The sequence below is a fragment of the Phyllobates terribilis genome, unplaced genomic scaffold, assembly GCF_046119375.1.
Source record: "Phyllobates terribilis strain yellow unplaced genomic scaffold, ASM4611937v1 Scaffold_80__1_contigs__length_6766528, whole genome shotgun sequence".
Taxonomy (NCBI): Eukaryota; Metazoa; Chordata; class Amphibia; order Anura; family Dendrobatidae; genus Phyllobates; species Phyllobates terribilis.
Window position 1 is genome coordinate 5,269,858 of NW_027362840.1, and position 16,730 is coordinate 5,286,587.

A 16,730-nucleotide genomic window follows, 5' to 3' on the forward strand; every position below is an offset into this window, starting at 1 on the left:
GAATACGTTCCTCCCTCCTCCTTCCTTGTTGCATATGGCTGCAGTCACAAGCAGGAATAGCTCCTTCCAGGGAATCTCCGACGAAGTTGATGATTACAGCGGCGTGGTGAGCTATATATCTCTTTTTACATAATAAATAAAATAAGTCTTGCACCTGGCATATATGAATATACGCAAAACTTATGGATAAGTGGTCCAAAATTCCTCCAGAACAATGTAAGGGGCCGACAGTCATAGAGAAAACAATTATTTCATGTTATTGCTGTTAAAGGTGGTTCTACAAGCTATTGATTCATGGGGTGTACTTAATTTTTTACGCTGCTTCTGCATTTTGGCCTAGTATTTGTTCAATTATGACACAGTTTCATTCATGTATTTACCTAATTTTAAGACCTTCTAAGGACCAATTATTTTATTATGTCCTGATGCACAAAACCTTAGAGTTCAAAGAGGGTGTACTTAGTTTTACCTCATGATTGCACATTAGATGGATAAGCATTCCAATTTAATCAGCAGGCTCATACTACATTAACCACGTGTATATTGATCGCCAACAAGTGTATATCATTTGATCCTATGTAAACAATATTCAGATGAAATATTACTCTTCAGACAAGGCTACATTTGGTAAGTTCTGCTGAGAGTTTAATGCTTGTGGTGGTGGTCAGGGCTGTGGAGCCAGAGTTGGAATCCTAAAATGGACCGACTCCGACCCCTAAAATACAGTATATAATAAATTGGGTACAGTAGTTCAATTCTGAATGTGCTGTCAATGGTTTCATAAGAATTTTGGAAAGTTATGAAATGACCTATAAATGTATGTTCTAGTTCTGATCTAAGGACCTCGGCTTTTAGGTGAGATGAATCTGTGCTACACTTTATGTACATGCTCAGTAGTTGAGGCAGTTCTACGGAGTCTTGGAGTTGGAGTTGGAAGTCAGAGAAACTGAGGCGTCTGATTCAGAGTTGGTTGTTTGGCTAAAGCCCCCGTCTCACATAGCGAGATCGCTGCTGAGTCACGGTTTTGGTGACGCAACAGCGACCTCACCAGCGATGTCGCTATGTGTGACACTTTGCAGTGATCAGGCCCCTGCTGTGAGGTCGCTGAACGCTGCAGAAAGTCCTGGACCTTTTTTTGGTCGTTGCCCTCCCGCTGGTCACACACATCGCAGCGATGCGCATGTGCCCCTAGTAACCCGATGTTTACCATGGTTACCAGCCTGCTCCTGCTTCAGCAGGCTGGTAACCAGGAGCTGGACATCGTGGAAAGATTCTTTCCATGATGTCGCTGCTCCCCTGATCGTTGGTGAGCCTGCCTGTTTGACAGCTCACCAGCGACCACATAGCGACGCAGCTACGATCCCTGACAGGTCGTATCGTTGTCGGGATCGCTGCAGCGTCGCTAAGTGTGACGGGGCCTTTACTGACTCCACAGCCCAGGTGGTGATACATATAAGATCCTATTGAAATAAGCCAGATCTGCCAGTGACCTTTAGATAATTTTAATTTTTTAATATTCCTTTCACAGACAGATCTAGTAAGAGAAGTCTACCAGAGAGATATACAACTCCACTGTATTCTCAGTTTCTTCCAGTGGAAAATCCGAATGTCAATCATGATGATCAGGTAGTAAATGTATCAAACACTAAGGATATGTACACACTCTATTTTTGCAGTGATTTTTCTTTTATCTGCACTAAAAATACATCTCCTGGCAAGAAAAACAGTAAATAGGCGCATATTTTATGTTTTTTTACTTGCATTTTCATTGCGTGTTTACTTGCATTTTTTTTGCATTCATTTAAATGGGAGAAAAACTCAAACAATTTACATGCTGCAGTTTGTAAAAAATAACTCATTCAATTGTGTGAATCAGATTTTAGAAATCTCATTCATTTTGCTGCTATTGTATAATGCAGCGTTTATTATGCACAAAACACTGCAATGGAAAAAAAGCTACAAATACGCAGCATGTGTACATACACAAAATGTAATACTGGTATTGTTTTAGTAGTTACAAATGTTTTGTTTTCACTCCTAAATTTCTCAAAATCTTTTCTTAATTGTGTGTTACTTGTTCCATACTTGCCAAAAAAGGTCATTCAAGTGTCTGATATCAAAGATGAAATTATAATTGAAGAAGAGGAGATGTATCTTGGTGTAAAGCAGCTGTGTAAGGAGGTGGAAATTCCCACAGATATCAACACAGGTAAGTGATAAATCCTAAATGTGCCAAGAGATAATTAATTCCCATAGTATAATCCCTAAATGTTTTTTTATTGTATACCCTCCACTATTAGTATGACATCAGATGTAACTGTAACATCATACAGGGGCAAGAGTTAAAAAAAATATATATATTTTGATATTTTTTAAAATTGGCCCTGTAGTAGAGAACGCTATACCATATAGGGATAAGCACTAGTTATCCGTTGAGTCTACAGTTGCCTAACCATTGCAACCTATCACTTGCCTGTACAGTGACATTTACATGTACAGCATGTGACCGCCAAAGCCATTAATTGGCTGTAGCATTAAATATCACTTCTAATACTGGCAATGACCACCCTAATGGTAGTGCTGGAACAGTAGGGGGTTCAAGTGGTAAGTAATGCTTATATTTTTATTCCTTGCTATAGAGACACTTTTTCCTATCACCCATGAAAGCACCACAACAAGAGAGGATCCGCCCTTCCAGGACAGGAAACCTACAGAATAAAAGGGCGGCGCCTCTCCACCACCTCTGTTGGTTTCTTGTCCTTGAGGGGGAACCTTGTTAAAATGGCGGCAGAAGAAAGAGGAGATGATTCCCAGACCTGGGCCGGTCAGTTTCCAACAGGGTTCAGTCTCTGCTGCGGCCGGCGTCAGGGACCTAGAAGCGCCATGGTGGGTCCAAGCGAGCCTGTTCCGTCGGACGGGAGTGAGCAGCCGCCTCACCATTACCTTATGGCAGCCTGGCACCGTCCATCCTGGTTGCGCAGGACGCTATCCAGGAAATCGCGCCCTAAGACGCACGTCGGTGAAAAAAGAAGTAGCGGAGACCCATGTCTTCTAACATGTTTCCTGCTACTGTTTTGTACCAGCCTGCGGCCCTGATGACAAGCATACCGGAGGGTCCTTGATGGGAGAACCTTAGACAGGCTTACCTGTTGAAGATCCGGATATGACTGAGTGGAGGCCCTGCCTGGGGTCAGCAGCTCCAGCTCTGCACGTCAGTGAGAGAGCAGCTGTGGATCTGCGCCCCTGTCTGGGATCGTCAGCTCCAGCTTTGCACATCAATGGGAGCGTCTGTTGAGCTGCGCCCCTACCTGAGGTTGGCAGCTCCAGCTTTGATCAGTGCACTATTGGAGGCGCCCCTGCCTGGGGTTGGCCACCCCAGTATTGCTCAGGCACGGCCGGATGGAGATGAACATGCCTGTGACTTGGTCCAGCCTCTGAATCCGTACAGCTGGTGATGAGTGATCTTTGTGAATGTTTACCTTTTTTATGGGGCCCTTTCCTTGTTATGGTTACTAGGAAAGGCTGAAGGAAGTTGGCGCAAAACTCAAAAATGGGTGTGTGTGCGCTCTGTAAGACCCCATCTGGGCCAAGGGCCTCATGCTTTAAATTTGGCTTCAGGATGGAAGCTGGACCTTAGACCTCTAGGCTAAAGTTAGCCACATGTCTGGGCCGCACAGAGCCTCCTGATTGGGCTTCAGAATTTACCACAAAAATGAGCCTCAATCTGCTCAGTAAATGTTAAACGAACACTCAGAGGTTTTTACTGTTGTCCTCCAGTCTGTTTACTCCATCCATAGAACAGCACATAGTGTTCATACAGCACATGGTCTCTGTGGAGGTCTGCTGTCCAGCTGCGTCTCATCAGTTGGCTCCTTCGGGTGGGGCTAGTCTGACAATTGAGATTAACCACCCAAAGGAAAGGTTTATCCTTCATTCAGATGGATTACTCTTAAATAAAAATCTGCGTGCAGTGCCTCATAAAGCCTCTTTGCGCTTCACAAAGAGCACGTCATAGTGCCTCATTGCATAGCTCTTCATGGCACATCATAGTGCCTCATGGCACATCATAGCATAGTGCCTCATGGCACATCATAGCATAGTGCCTCATGGCACATCATAGCATAGTGCCTCATGGCACATCATAGCATAGTGCCTCATGGCACATCATAGCATAGTGCCTCATGGCACAACATAGCATAGTGCCTCATGGCACAACATAGCATAGTGCCTCATGGCACAACATAGCATAGTGCCTCATGGCACAACATGGCATAGTGCCTCATGGTACATCATAGCATAGTGCCTCATGGTACATCATAGTGCCTCATAGCACATCATAGTGCCTCATGGCACATCATAGCATAGTGCCTCATGGCACATCATAGCATAGTGCCTCATGGCACATCATAGCATAGTGCCTCATGGCACAACATAGCATAGTGCCTCATGGCACAACATAGCATAGTGCCTCATGGCACAACATAGCATAGTGCCTCATGGCACAACATGGCATAGTGCCTCATGGTACATCATAGCATAGTGCCTCATGGTACATCATAGTGCCTCATAGCACATCATAGTGCCTCATGGCACATCATAGCATAGTGCCTCATGGCACATCATAGCATAGTGCCTCATGGCACATCATAGCATAGTGCCTCATGGCACATCATAGCATAGTGCCTCATGGCGCATCACAGCGCATCAGTGTCTTATAGCGCATCATAGGGTCTTATAGCTCTTCATTTCACATCATAGTGCCGTATAGCGTATAGTGCTTCATAGTGCCTCATAGCACTTCATAGCGCCTCATAGCATAACATATAGTAACTCATAGCATATCACAGTGCCTAATGGTGCATTCATAGTGCCGTATAGTGCCTGTTAGTACCTCATAGCGCTTCACAGTGCCTGTTAGTACCTTATGGGGCCTCATAGTGTCTCTCGGTGCTTCAGGGTGCCCCTATGCCTCATAGTCCCTCCTTGTAAAGGTACTGGTTGAACAACTAAGTTTATGTCTGACAAAACTAAGTTCAGCAACTGTAAACTGTGCATGGCAAGCTTACCGACTTCAGGGGGAAAAATATCCTAGCCTCTATTTTGAGACAGAGGATGGCAGTAATCCTGGCTGGTGCTCAGCTGGCTCAGTTTACGGCCGGTTGGAGGCAGGTGACAATAAGAGTTCTTCCTTAGTTTTGCAGGTTAATAATAAACCTTGTAGGGTTTCACTCTTAAAGGTAGGAGGCATCATGTAGTGCTCATACAGCCATTGTGGGTTTGGTTGAATCAAGCGCAGTTTTATTGCTTTTTACAGGTTTCACAGAAGTCATAAACATTAATATTTCTGATCTTGTCCAAACACTGACTAAATAGGACAGACCCTGACTACTCATATGCAGCTCAGCTAACCCAGCTTGATCAAACAAAACAATATTTATCCAGGGCAACTACTGATACTTGCAGACTCTGCTCCGGTGGAGTCTGGCCTGTGTCTCTGATTAGCTCCAAGACGCATACAGTCTGCTCTGCTTTCTAGCAGTCTGACTAAGGTGAATGCCTAGCCTGCTCTGGTGCTTAGCTCTCGAGGTGCCCTAATCAAGACCTGTAAAGCTATTATTTAACCCAGTCCTACCTGGGTATGCTACAACCCGAAGGGGCTGTACAGATTCCTGAGAGTTAGATCATTGGAAATGGACTCTATAAAACCTGCTAGTAAATCTGCAGTTCCAGATTGCTATATAGTAGTATAGATGTTTAAGGAGATATACAATCCGGTTCCAATTCACATGAAACATCAAATTTCCTGAGAATAGTTCTTGGCATAAAATGAGGATTTAGGCTTTCAGTTTGTGTCCTTCCATTTAGATGTTAATGAGCCTTAAGGCTTTATGGAGACTTATAGTAGTTAGGACAACTCTCATATCGAAGGAAGAGGCATTAACCCCTTAATAACATCTGACGTACTAATACGCGTCTGTGCCCTGGGACTTAAGAGCCAGACCCGTATTAGTACGTCATCGCGATCGCGCGCGCACACAGGCTGTGCGGGCGCGATCGCCGCCGGGTGTCAGCTGATTGTCACAGCTGACACCCGGTACTATGTGCAGGGAGCGGTCACGCACCGCTCCCAGCACATTAACCCCCGCGATGCTGCGATCGAAGTCTATCGAAGTCGATCGCGGCATTGCGGGGGCAAGGGGAGGTGATCGGCGATACTCACCTCCTCTTCCGGCTTCCAGCGCAGTCTGCAAAGGCTTCCCGGGTGTTGCCATGACGACCCGATGTCGTCATGACAACATCCGGGTTACCAGAGAGCAGGAAGATTGCTTGGACATGCGCAGTGCATCTCCAAGCAATCTTCACACTGTGCACTTCTGACAGCCTTCATGGCATAGGGATGGTGCTCCATTCCTGTGCCATGCAGGCGATCAGAAAAAAAAAGTGAAAGTCCCAGAGTGGGACAAAGTAATAAAGTGTATAAACTGTGTGAAAGTGGAAAAAAAAAAAAAAAAATGTGCAAAAATATTATAAAAAAATAAAAAAAAATAATACACCAAAAATAAAAATATAATGTACCCATCAATAAATATTATTATAAAAAAAATAAAAAAAAAAACAATAAAAGTACACATATTTGGTATCGCCGCGTCCGGAACAACCTGACCTATAAAACTGTCCCACTAGTTAACCCCTTCAGTGAACACGGTAAAAAAAAAAAAAAAAAAAAACAAGCAAAAAACAATGCTTTATCACCATACCGCCAAACAAAAAGTGGAATAACACGCGATCAAAAAGACGCATATAAATAAAAATGATACCGCTGAAAACGTCATCTCGTCCCGCAAAAAACATGCCGCCATATAGCTCCATCAGCCGAAAAATAAAAAAGTTATAGCTCTCAGAATAAAGCGATACTAAAAAATATTTTTTTCTATAAAATAGCTTTTATTGTGTATAAGCGCCAAAACATAGAAAAATGATACAAATGTGGTACCGCTGTAAACGTACTGACCCGAAGAGTAAAGCTGCCTCATCAATTTTACCACACGCGGAACAGAATAAAAAAAAAAAAAAAAAAAACAATTCCTGAATTGTTGGTTTTTGTTTATTCTGCCTCCCAAAAATCGGAATAGAAAGCGATCAAAAAATGTCACGTGCCTGAAAATGGCACCAATAACGACGTCAAGTCATCCCGCAAAAAACGAGCAGTCACATGACTGTCTGCCAAAATCTGGAAAAATTATAGCTCTCAAAATATGGCGATGCAAAAACTAGATTTTACAAAAAATGCGTCTTTTAGTGTGTGACAGCTGTCAGTCATAAAAACCCCATATGATTCTGGCATTGCTGTAATCACACCGACCCGAAGAATAAAGTCGTCTAATCACTTATACCGCACAAGGAACGGCGTCAAAAATAAACTCTTGAGTTAGGATTGGGCTAGGGTTAGGGCTGGGTTAGGGCTGCGTTTGGGGCTAGGGTTGTGCTGGGGCTAGGGTTGTGCTGGGGCTAGGGTTGTGCTGGGGCTAGGGTTGTGCTGGGGCTAGGGTTGTGCTGGGGCTAGGGTTGTGCTGGGGCTAGGGTTGTGCTGGGGCTAGGGTTGTGCTGGGGCTAGGGTTGTGCTAGGGTTAGAGCTGGGGTTGGGATTTTTTTCAAAAGTAAGAAAAAAAGATGACGATATGGCGACTAGTGTTGAGAGCAAGTGCTCGCTACTTGAGTTTGCATCGGGTGCTCTGGTATGCATTTAGTATCGTGGGTATTTGGGTGACATGCTCGAGTCTCTGCCCCATATGCTTCGCGGCCAAAAAACTTTACGGGGATTGCCTGCCATGCACGAGCGATCCCCGCATGTTTTTTTTTGGGTGTCTAATAACCGTGAAACATGCGGAGCAGGGACTCGAGCATGTCACTCGAGCACACGCTGTACATGGTGCATACCTGAGTACCCGATGCAAACTCAAGTAGCGAGCACTTGCGCTCAAGAATAATGAAAACTTATTCAATATGATGACCTAACGTAAACAAATAATGTGCCGTACCTCTGGGTTCAAAATGTTCACTATACACCTTAATAAAATCTTTGAGGGGTATAGTTTCCAAAATGGGGACACTTGTGGTGGAGCTCCACTGTTTAGGCACATCACGGGCTCTCCAAACGCGACATGGTGTCCGCTAACAAATTGAATGGAAAATTGGCTCAAATTGTTAGCGGACGCCATGTTGCATTTGGAGAGTCCCTGTGTGCCCAAACATTGGAGCTCCTCCACAAGTGACCCCATTTTGGAAACTAGACCCCCCAAGGCACCTATCTAGATGCATAGTGAGCACTTGGAACCCCTAGGTGCTTCACAAATTAATTCGTAAAAATGAAAAAGTGTTTTTTTTTTCACTTTTTCATTATTACGAATCAATTTGTGAAGCACCTGGGGGTTCCAAGTGCTCACTATGCATCTAGAAAGGTGCCTTGGGGGGTCTAGTTTCCAAAATAGGGTCACTTGTGGGGGAGCTCCAAACTTTGGGCACAGAGGGGCTCTCCAAACGCAATGTGGCGTCCGCTAACAATTTGAGCCGATTTTCCATTCAATTTGTTAGCGGATACCATGTTGCATTTAGAGAGTCCGTGTGCCCAAATATTGGAGCTCCCCCACAAGTGACCCCATTTTGGAAACTAGACCACCCAAGGCACCTATCTAGATGCATAGTGAGCACTTGGAACCCTCAGGTGCTTCACAAATTGATTCATACAAATGAAAAAGTGTTTTTTTTTTTCACTTTTTCATTGTTACGAATCAATTTGTGAAGCACCTGGGGGTTCCAAGTGCTCACTATGCATCTAGATAGGTGCCTTGGGTGGTCTAGTTTCCAAAATGGGGTCACTTGTGGGGGAGCTCCAAAGTTTGGGCACACATGGGCTCTCCAAACACAACATGGCGTCCGCTAATTATTCAAGCAAATTTTACAATCAAAAAGTCAAATAGCGCTCCTTCCCTTCCGAGCCCTGCCGTGCGCCCAAACAGTATTTTTTCCCCAAATATTGGGTATCTGCTTGCCCAGGGGAAATTGCACAACAAATTTTGGGGTCCATTTTTTCTTGTTACCCCTGTGAAAATAAAAAAAATTGGGTCTAAATTAACATTTTTGTGAAAAAAGTTAAATGTTCATTTTTTTCTTCCACATTCAAAAAATTCCTGTGAAGCACCTGAAGGGTTAATAAAGTTCTTGAATGTGGTTTTGAGCACCTTGAGGGGTGCAGTTTTTAGAATGGTGTCACTTTTGGGTATTTTCTGTCATAAAGACCTCTCAAAGTGACTTCAAATGTGATGTGGTCCCTAAAAAAATGGTTTTGTAAATTTTGTTGGAAAAATGAGAAATCGCTGGTCAACTTTTAACCCTTATAGCTCCCTAACAAAAAAAAATTTTGGTTCCAAAATTGTGCTGATGTAAAGTAGACATGTGGGAAATGTTATTTATTAACTCTTTTGTGTGACATATCGCTCTGATTTTAGGGCTTAAAAATTCAAATTTTGAAAATTGCAAAATTTTCAAAATTTTCGCCAAATTTCCGTTTTTTTCACAAATAAACGCAAGTGATATCGAAGAAATTTTTCCACAATCATGAAGTACAATATGTCACGAAAAAACAATCTCAGAATCAGGGGGATCCGTTGAAGCGTTCGAGAGTAATTACCTCATAAAGTGACAGTGGTCAGAATTGTAAAAATTGGCCCGGTCATTAACGTGCAAACCACCCGCGGGGCTTAAGGGGTTAACAATAGTTTACCTCAACTATTTTGGGATTATGGGCAGATCCATCGAGCGCTGCAGAACTCACTGGGCATTGAGTAAAGGCTATGTGCCCACAAAGCAGAAATGCTGCATATTTTTTACGCTTCTCCCTGGCAGGAAAAAACGCATGCATTTTTTACATGCGTTTTCCCCGCCAGGTAGAAGCGTTTGTCAAGCGCCTTTGCATGCATTTCTGCATGCGGGTTATCAAGCGCTTTTCCAAGCGATTTTAGCATCACTTGGAAAAGTGCTTGACAACTTGTTCACACTATATAAATCCATGCAACCGGCATGGATTTATAGTAGTGTGACCAAGTTAGTTAAAAAAAAGAATAAGAATGGTAAAAAAATAAAAAATAAAGTTTATACTCACCTTCCGATGTCCTCCCGGTGTTTTGTCTGCTCCCTCCGGTGTCTTGCACTGCTCACGGTGGTGTGAAGGACCTGCGGTGATGTCATTGAGCCATGTAATGGGTCACATGACTCAGTGACATCATGGCAGGTCCTTCACAACAGCGCGAGCAGTGCAAGACACCGGACGGAGCAAACAAAACACCAGGAGGACATCGGAAGGTGAATATAAACTTTATTTTTTATTTTAAATTCTTTTTTTTAGTTTCTATGGTACCCAGGTCTGGATGAGAGTCTCCTCTCCTCCATACTTGGGTACCATCCGCACATAGAAACGAATAATATCTGTGTGTACGAATATACTGACACGGATATTATGCGTTTCAATGCAAGTCAATGGCGGCGATTACGCTGCGTGTCCGCAAAATTAATGGACATGCTGCGGATTTTTGAGCGCAGCATAAATGCTGCGGAAAAATCCGCAACATGGGCATTGACATTGCGGCTTGTCATTGGGGACCATGGGGGTCGGATTACCAAGCGTTTCCCAAGCGTTTATGCTGCGGAAATTCCGCAGCATAAACGCTTGTAAAACGCTACGTGGGCACATACCCTAAGAGTTGTGGTCTCCCAAGGTAGAATAAAGAGTCCTGCTATATGTCAACATTAATAAGCAGTCTGGCCACAACTCTAAACAAGGCAACATTGCTGTTAATAACTCTAATCTCCTACATTCCAGTAGTAGCATGGTCACAGGTACACACCCGTGTGTTGCCTCCAAAGATCCGGTTCCTCTAACCTAAAAAAGCTTTAGGCAGAATATAAGAAAGCTCCAATCATCTATGCATGGTCACCATGTAAAGGTATTGTCATACAACAGAGTAGCTTTATCTTACGTAAACTATTATGGAGGAACTCGGCCAAGATCCCTAATGACACTTATGTCTAATCAATTCAGATGGCGAAGTCTCACCTTTTATCTTTAACAGCACCTCCTATAAAGACTAAGAGAATTGCAAGTGGACCTTTTTAGCCGTAGACTACTGGAACAGTGTCCAACCTGCATTGAATAAGCAAGGAATGTGAAAGTGAGTTTTGGATCTAGGCCCATTTTCAGTCCAAAGATGGCACCCTGGGATCTGAATCCAGTGCTTACAGCTCTAACAAGCCTTCGCTTGAACCCATGGATTCAGGGTCTTCAAATTAAAGAATATTATACCGGTGGCCCTGACTTCAGCATGGTAAGTTAGTGACATTCAAGCTTTGTCGGTTAATCCTTTGTTTATACAGATCCTAGAAGATGGGCCGATTCCGGGGCTACCCTATCTTCCAAAGATAGCTTCCAATTTCCATAGAAGTCAGGAAATTGTGCACCCCACTTTCTGTGCTAATCAAGGGAATCCATGGCAGAACAATAAGAAAGTGTATGTCCCCATCAAGTATTATGTAAGGTTGCGATTCAGTCTTCACCTTTACCCTCTATAGACACTATAGGCTTGATCTGGGATCTTCTGCTGTCCTTTCCTTTAGTAAAACTGTTCTACAGGCTGTGGTTCCACCCTAACTTTAAAGTTTTTTTCTCTGCAAATATCTCCTTGTGGTTCTGTCATGGGTGATGGGAAAACACTAAATTGCTTACTGGTAATGTGATTTTCCTGAGCCCATGACAGCACCCTTATATTCCCTCCCATCACTGGTAGAAGTTGATCACTTCATTTCCTTTGTGGTGTTTGATTCACGTGGTGTGTAGAAGGAAAAATCATGGGATATATAAATATTAAGTAGTGTTCTCTCATGGTCTGTAAACAACTGAGGTGGTGGAGAGGCGCCGCCCTTTTATTCTGTAGGTTTCCTGTCCTGGAAGGGCAGATCCCATCTCGTTGTGGTGCTGTCATGGGATCAGGAAAATCACATTACCGGTAAGTAATTTAGTGTTTCAAAATAAAACAGGCAGTGCGGACGCGATCGCCGCCAGGTGTCTGCTGATTGTCACAGCTGACACCCGGTGCTATGTGCAGGGAGCGTTCCCGCACCACTCCCGGCACATTAACCCCCGCAATGCTGCGATCGAAGTCGATCGCAGCATTGCAGTGGCTAGGGGAGGTGATCGCAATACTCACCTCCTCTTCAGGCCTCCAGCGCTGTCTGCCGCAGCTTCCCGGATGTTGCCATGACGACCTGATGTCGTCATGACAACATCCGGGTCACCAGACAGCAGGAAGATAGTTTGGTCATGCGCAGTGCATGACCAAACTATCTTCTCCCTGTGCAGCGCTGACAGCCTGCATAGCACAGGGATGGTGCTCCATTCCTGTGCTATGCAGGCGATAAGAATAAAAAAAGTGAAAGTCCCATAGTGGGACAAAGTATGACACTTTTTTACTTTTATAAAGTGGAAAAAATAAAAAAAATTGTAAAAATATTTAAAAAAAATAAATAAATAAATAATCCACCAAAAATAAAAAATATAATGTACCCATCAATAAATATTATTATGAAAAAAAAAAAAAAACCCATAAAAGTACACACATTTAGTATCGCCGCGTCTGGAACGACCTGACCTATAAAATTGTCCCATTAGTTAACCCCTTCAGTGAACACGGTAAAAAAAAAAAAAAAAAAAAAAAAAAACGAAGTAAAAAACAATGCTTTATCATCATATCGCCAAGCAAAAAATGGAATAACACGCAATCAAAAAGACTAATATAAATAAAAATGGTACCGCTGAAAACGTCATGTCATCCCACAAAAAACAAGCCACTATACAGCTCCATCAGCCGAAAAATAAAAAAGTTATAGGTCTCAGAATAAAGTGATGCAAAAAAATAATTTTTTCTTTAAAATTGCTTTTATTATGTAAAAGCGCCAAAACATAGAAAAACAATATAAATGTGGGACCGCTGTAAACGTACTGACCCGAAGAATAAAGCTACCTTATCAATTTTACCAAACGCGGAACAGAATAAAAAAAATAAAAAGGGTTGGGCTAGGGTTGGGTTGGGGTTAGGGTTGGGCTAGGGTTGGGCTAGGGTTGGGCTAGGGTTGGGCTAGGGTTGGGCTAGGGATTTCTTTCAAAAGTAAAAAAAAAAAAAAAAAAAAATGTTGGTTCCAAAATTGTGCTGATGTAAAGTAGACATGTGGGAAATGTTATTTATTAACTATTAACTATTTTGTGTGACATATCTCTCTGATTTAAGGGCATAAAAATTAAAATTTTGAAAACTGCAAAATTTTCGCCAAATTTCCGTTTTTTTCCACAAATAAACGCAAGTGATATCGAAGAAATTTTACCACGATCATGAAGTACAATATGTCACGAAAAAACTGTCTCAGAATCAGGGGGATCCGTTGAAGCGTTCCAGAGTAATTACCTCATAAAGTGACAGTGGTCAGAATTGTAAAAATTGGTCTGGTCATTAACGTGCAAACCACCTTGGTTTGTAAAGGGGTTAAACTGAATGGTAGACGGTCTAAAGAGAATTAATTGAATTTAAAAAAGTGTTTTTTCCTCCTCACTCACCTAAAAAAAAAAAAAAAAAAAAAAAGCATGTAATCCAGAATGGTTCTAATGAAAGCTTCAGCTCACCAAACAAAAACAAGCCCCCTTTGGCCAATAATATAAAAACGTGATGGGACATAAACGAGAGTTATTTATTTTCTACAAATTTCTGAGCGACCTGGTGAATCATGTTTCCTGGTCATTTTTAATGCACAAAGAACATTGTAAAAACAAGATAAAAAAAACAGATTTTTTATTTTGCTATTACACCGCACTTGGAATATTTTTCTTCTCGTTTTCCAGTACATTTTATAGTAAAATGAATGGAGTACAAGGGTCTACGGCACGAGAGATAGGTTAATACTTCATCTTCTTATTTATTCCATCAGATTAAATGACAAACACTGTTTGGCCAAATGGTCTTCACCATAGTTTCGTTCTTTGACTGGGTGGAAGTTCAAGCCAAGTTTGCATGGAGTTGTGGTGCATGGGATTTGAATCAAAATACAGTGGGGAAAATAAGTATTTGATACACTGCCGATTTTGCAAGTTTTCCCACCTAGAAAGAATGGAGAGGTCTGTAATTTTTATCGTAGGTACTTTTCAACTGTGAGATACAGAATCTAAAAATCAAAACCAGAAAATTGCATTGTATGATTTTTAAATAATTAAATTGCATTTGATTGCATAAAGTAAGCATTTTATCACCTACCAACCAGCAAGAATTCTGGCTCTCAGACGTTAGTTTTTCTTTAAGAAGCCCTCGTACTCTGCACTCATTACCTGTATTAATTGCACCTATTTGAACTCGTTACCTGTATAAAACACACCTGTCCACACGCAATCAATCACACTCCAATCTCTCCACCATGGTCAAGACCAAAGAGCTGTCTAAGGACAGCAGGGATAAAATTGTACACGGGCACAATGCTGGGTTGGGCTACAGGACAATAGGCAAGCAACTTGGTGACAAGTCAACAACTGTTGGCACAATTATTAGAAAATTTAAGAAACACAAGATGACTGTCAATCTTCCTTGGTCTGGGTCTCCATGCAAGATCTTGCCTCGTGGAGTAAGGATTAGTGATGAGGGAGCATGCTCATTACTCGAGATTTAGGCTATGTGCCCACAATGCAGAAATGCTCAGGATTTTTTCCTGAGCGTTTCTGCATCTCCCTGGCAGAAAAAAACGCATGCAGATTGTACATGCGTTTTTCTGCCAAACACATGCGGATGTGAAGCGTTCTTCACATGCTTTTCCGCATGCGGGTTGACAAGCGCTTTCCAGGCGATTTTAGCATCACTTGGAAAGTGCTTGACAACTTGGTCACACTATATAAATCCATGCAACCGGCATGGATTTATATAGTGTGACCTTAAAGAATGTTTAAAAATAAAAAAATAAATCTATACTTACCTTCTGATGGCTGCCGGCAACTCGCGGTACACTGCACTGAAGGACCTGCCGTCAAATGATTGTGACGTCAGTGCAGGTGCTTTAGTCCACCGCGAGCTGCCGGCAAAGGAGGACAAGCGCAGCGGGGGCCGTCAGAAGGTAGGTATAACAACATTTATTTATTTTTTTTTTTATTCTTTTTTTCACAGATCCTATGGTACCCGGGTCCGGAGGAGAGTCTCCTCTCCTCCACACCCGGGTACCATCCGCACATTGGAACGCATGAATTCCGCATGTACAGATGCAGTGATGCGGAATCTATGCTTTGAATGGCGACAATTACGCTGCGTGTCCGCAAAATTAATGGACTTGCTGCGTATTTTTCCGCAATGATAATCCGCAGCGGAAATTTCCACAGCATGTGCACAGCACATGCGGATTATCATTGGGGAACATGGCAGGCCTTCTACCATGCGTTTTTTAAGCGTTTCTGCAGCGTTTTTGCTGCTGCGTTAACGCTTAAAAAACGCATCGTGGGCACACAGCCTTACAAGTATGGTCTGGTGTTTTCCGAGTATCTTCAGCGTGCTCGGTGTTCTGTTTGAATCACTCCCGTGTGCATTATTTGCGACTGTTTGACAGCTTTAATAGAGGTTAGGAATGCCTGTTTCTTTCCTGTCAAACAAATCATGCACACGGGAGTGATTCAAACATAACGCCGAGCACACTGAAGATACTCGGCGAGTGCTCGAGCATGCTCGTCGAAAGGGTTAACAGAACATACTCGCTCATCACTAGTAAGGATGATTCTGAGAAAGGTCTGGAATCAGCTCAGAACGACACGGAAGGACCCGGTCAATGATCTGAAGAGAGCTGGGACCACAGTCTCAGACATTACCAATAGTCACACAATACGCCGTCATCGATTAAAATCCAGTATGGCACGTAAGGTCCCCCTGCTCACGCCACCACATGTCCAGGCTCGTTTGAAGTTCACCAATGACCATCTGGATGATCCAAAGGAGGCATGGGAGAAGATCATGTGGTCAGATGAGACCAAAATACAATTTTTTGGTATCAAATCCATTCACAGGGTTTGAGGAAGAAGAAGGATAAGTACAACCCCAAGAACACCATCCCAACCATGAAGCATGATGGGGGAAACATCATACTTTGGGGATGCTTTTCTGCAAAGGGGACAGGATGACTGCACTGTATTGAAGAGAGGATGTATGGGGTCATGTATTGCGAGATTTTGGCCAACAACCTCCTCCCCTCAGTAAGAGCATTGAAGATCCGTCGGTGCTGGGTCTTCCAGCTTGACAATGACCTGAAGCACACAGCCAGGGCAACTAAGGAGTGGCTCCGTAAGAAGCATTTGAAGGTCCTGGAGTGGCCTAGCCAGTCTCAAGACATGAACACAATAGAAAATCTTTGGAGGGAGCTGAAACTCAATGTTGCCCAGCAACAGCTTTAAGGCTTAGTGCCCACGATACAGATTTGATGCAGAACATTTTTGCCTCTCTCTAGCAGAAAAAAAAACGTGCAGATTTACATGTTTTTTTGCCAGGGAGAAGCGTTTTTCGAGCGTTTTTATATGCGTTTTCGCATGCGTTTTTTCAAGCACTTTTCCAAGCGATTTTGAGCATCACTTGGAAAAGTGCTTGACAAGTTGGTCACACAATATAAATCCATGC

General features: G+C 42.9%; 1 protein-coding gene across 5 annotated transcripts in view; it reads left to right on the forward strand.

Moving 5' to 3' along the window:
- The window catches only part of LOC141197243 (uncharacterized), a 98,526-nt gene that overhangs the window by 52,771 nt on the left and 29,025 nt on the right, over positions 1-16,730 (forward strand). For all 5 annotated transcript variants that reach the window (XM_073662640.1, XM_073662642.1, XM_073662641.1 and 2 more), the window contains 2 exons: positions 1,529-1,626; positions 2,098-2,209. In XM_073662640.1, the coding sequence (XP_073518741.1) occupies positions 1,529-1,626; positions 2,098-2,209 (210 nt within the window). The remainder of the gene's footprint in view (positions 1-1,528; positions 1,627-2,097; positions 2,210-16,730) is intronic.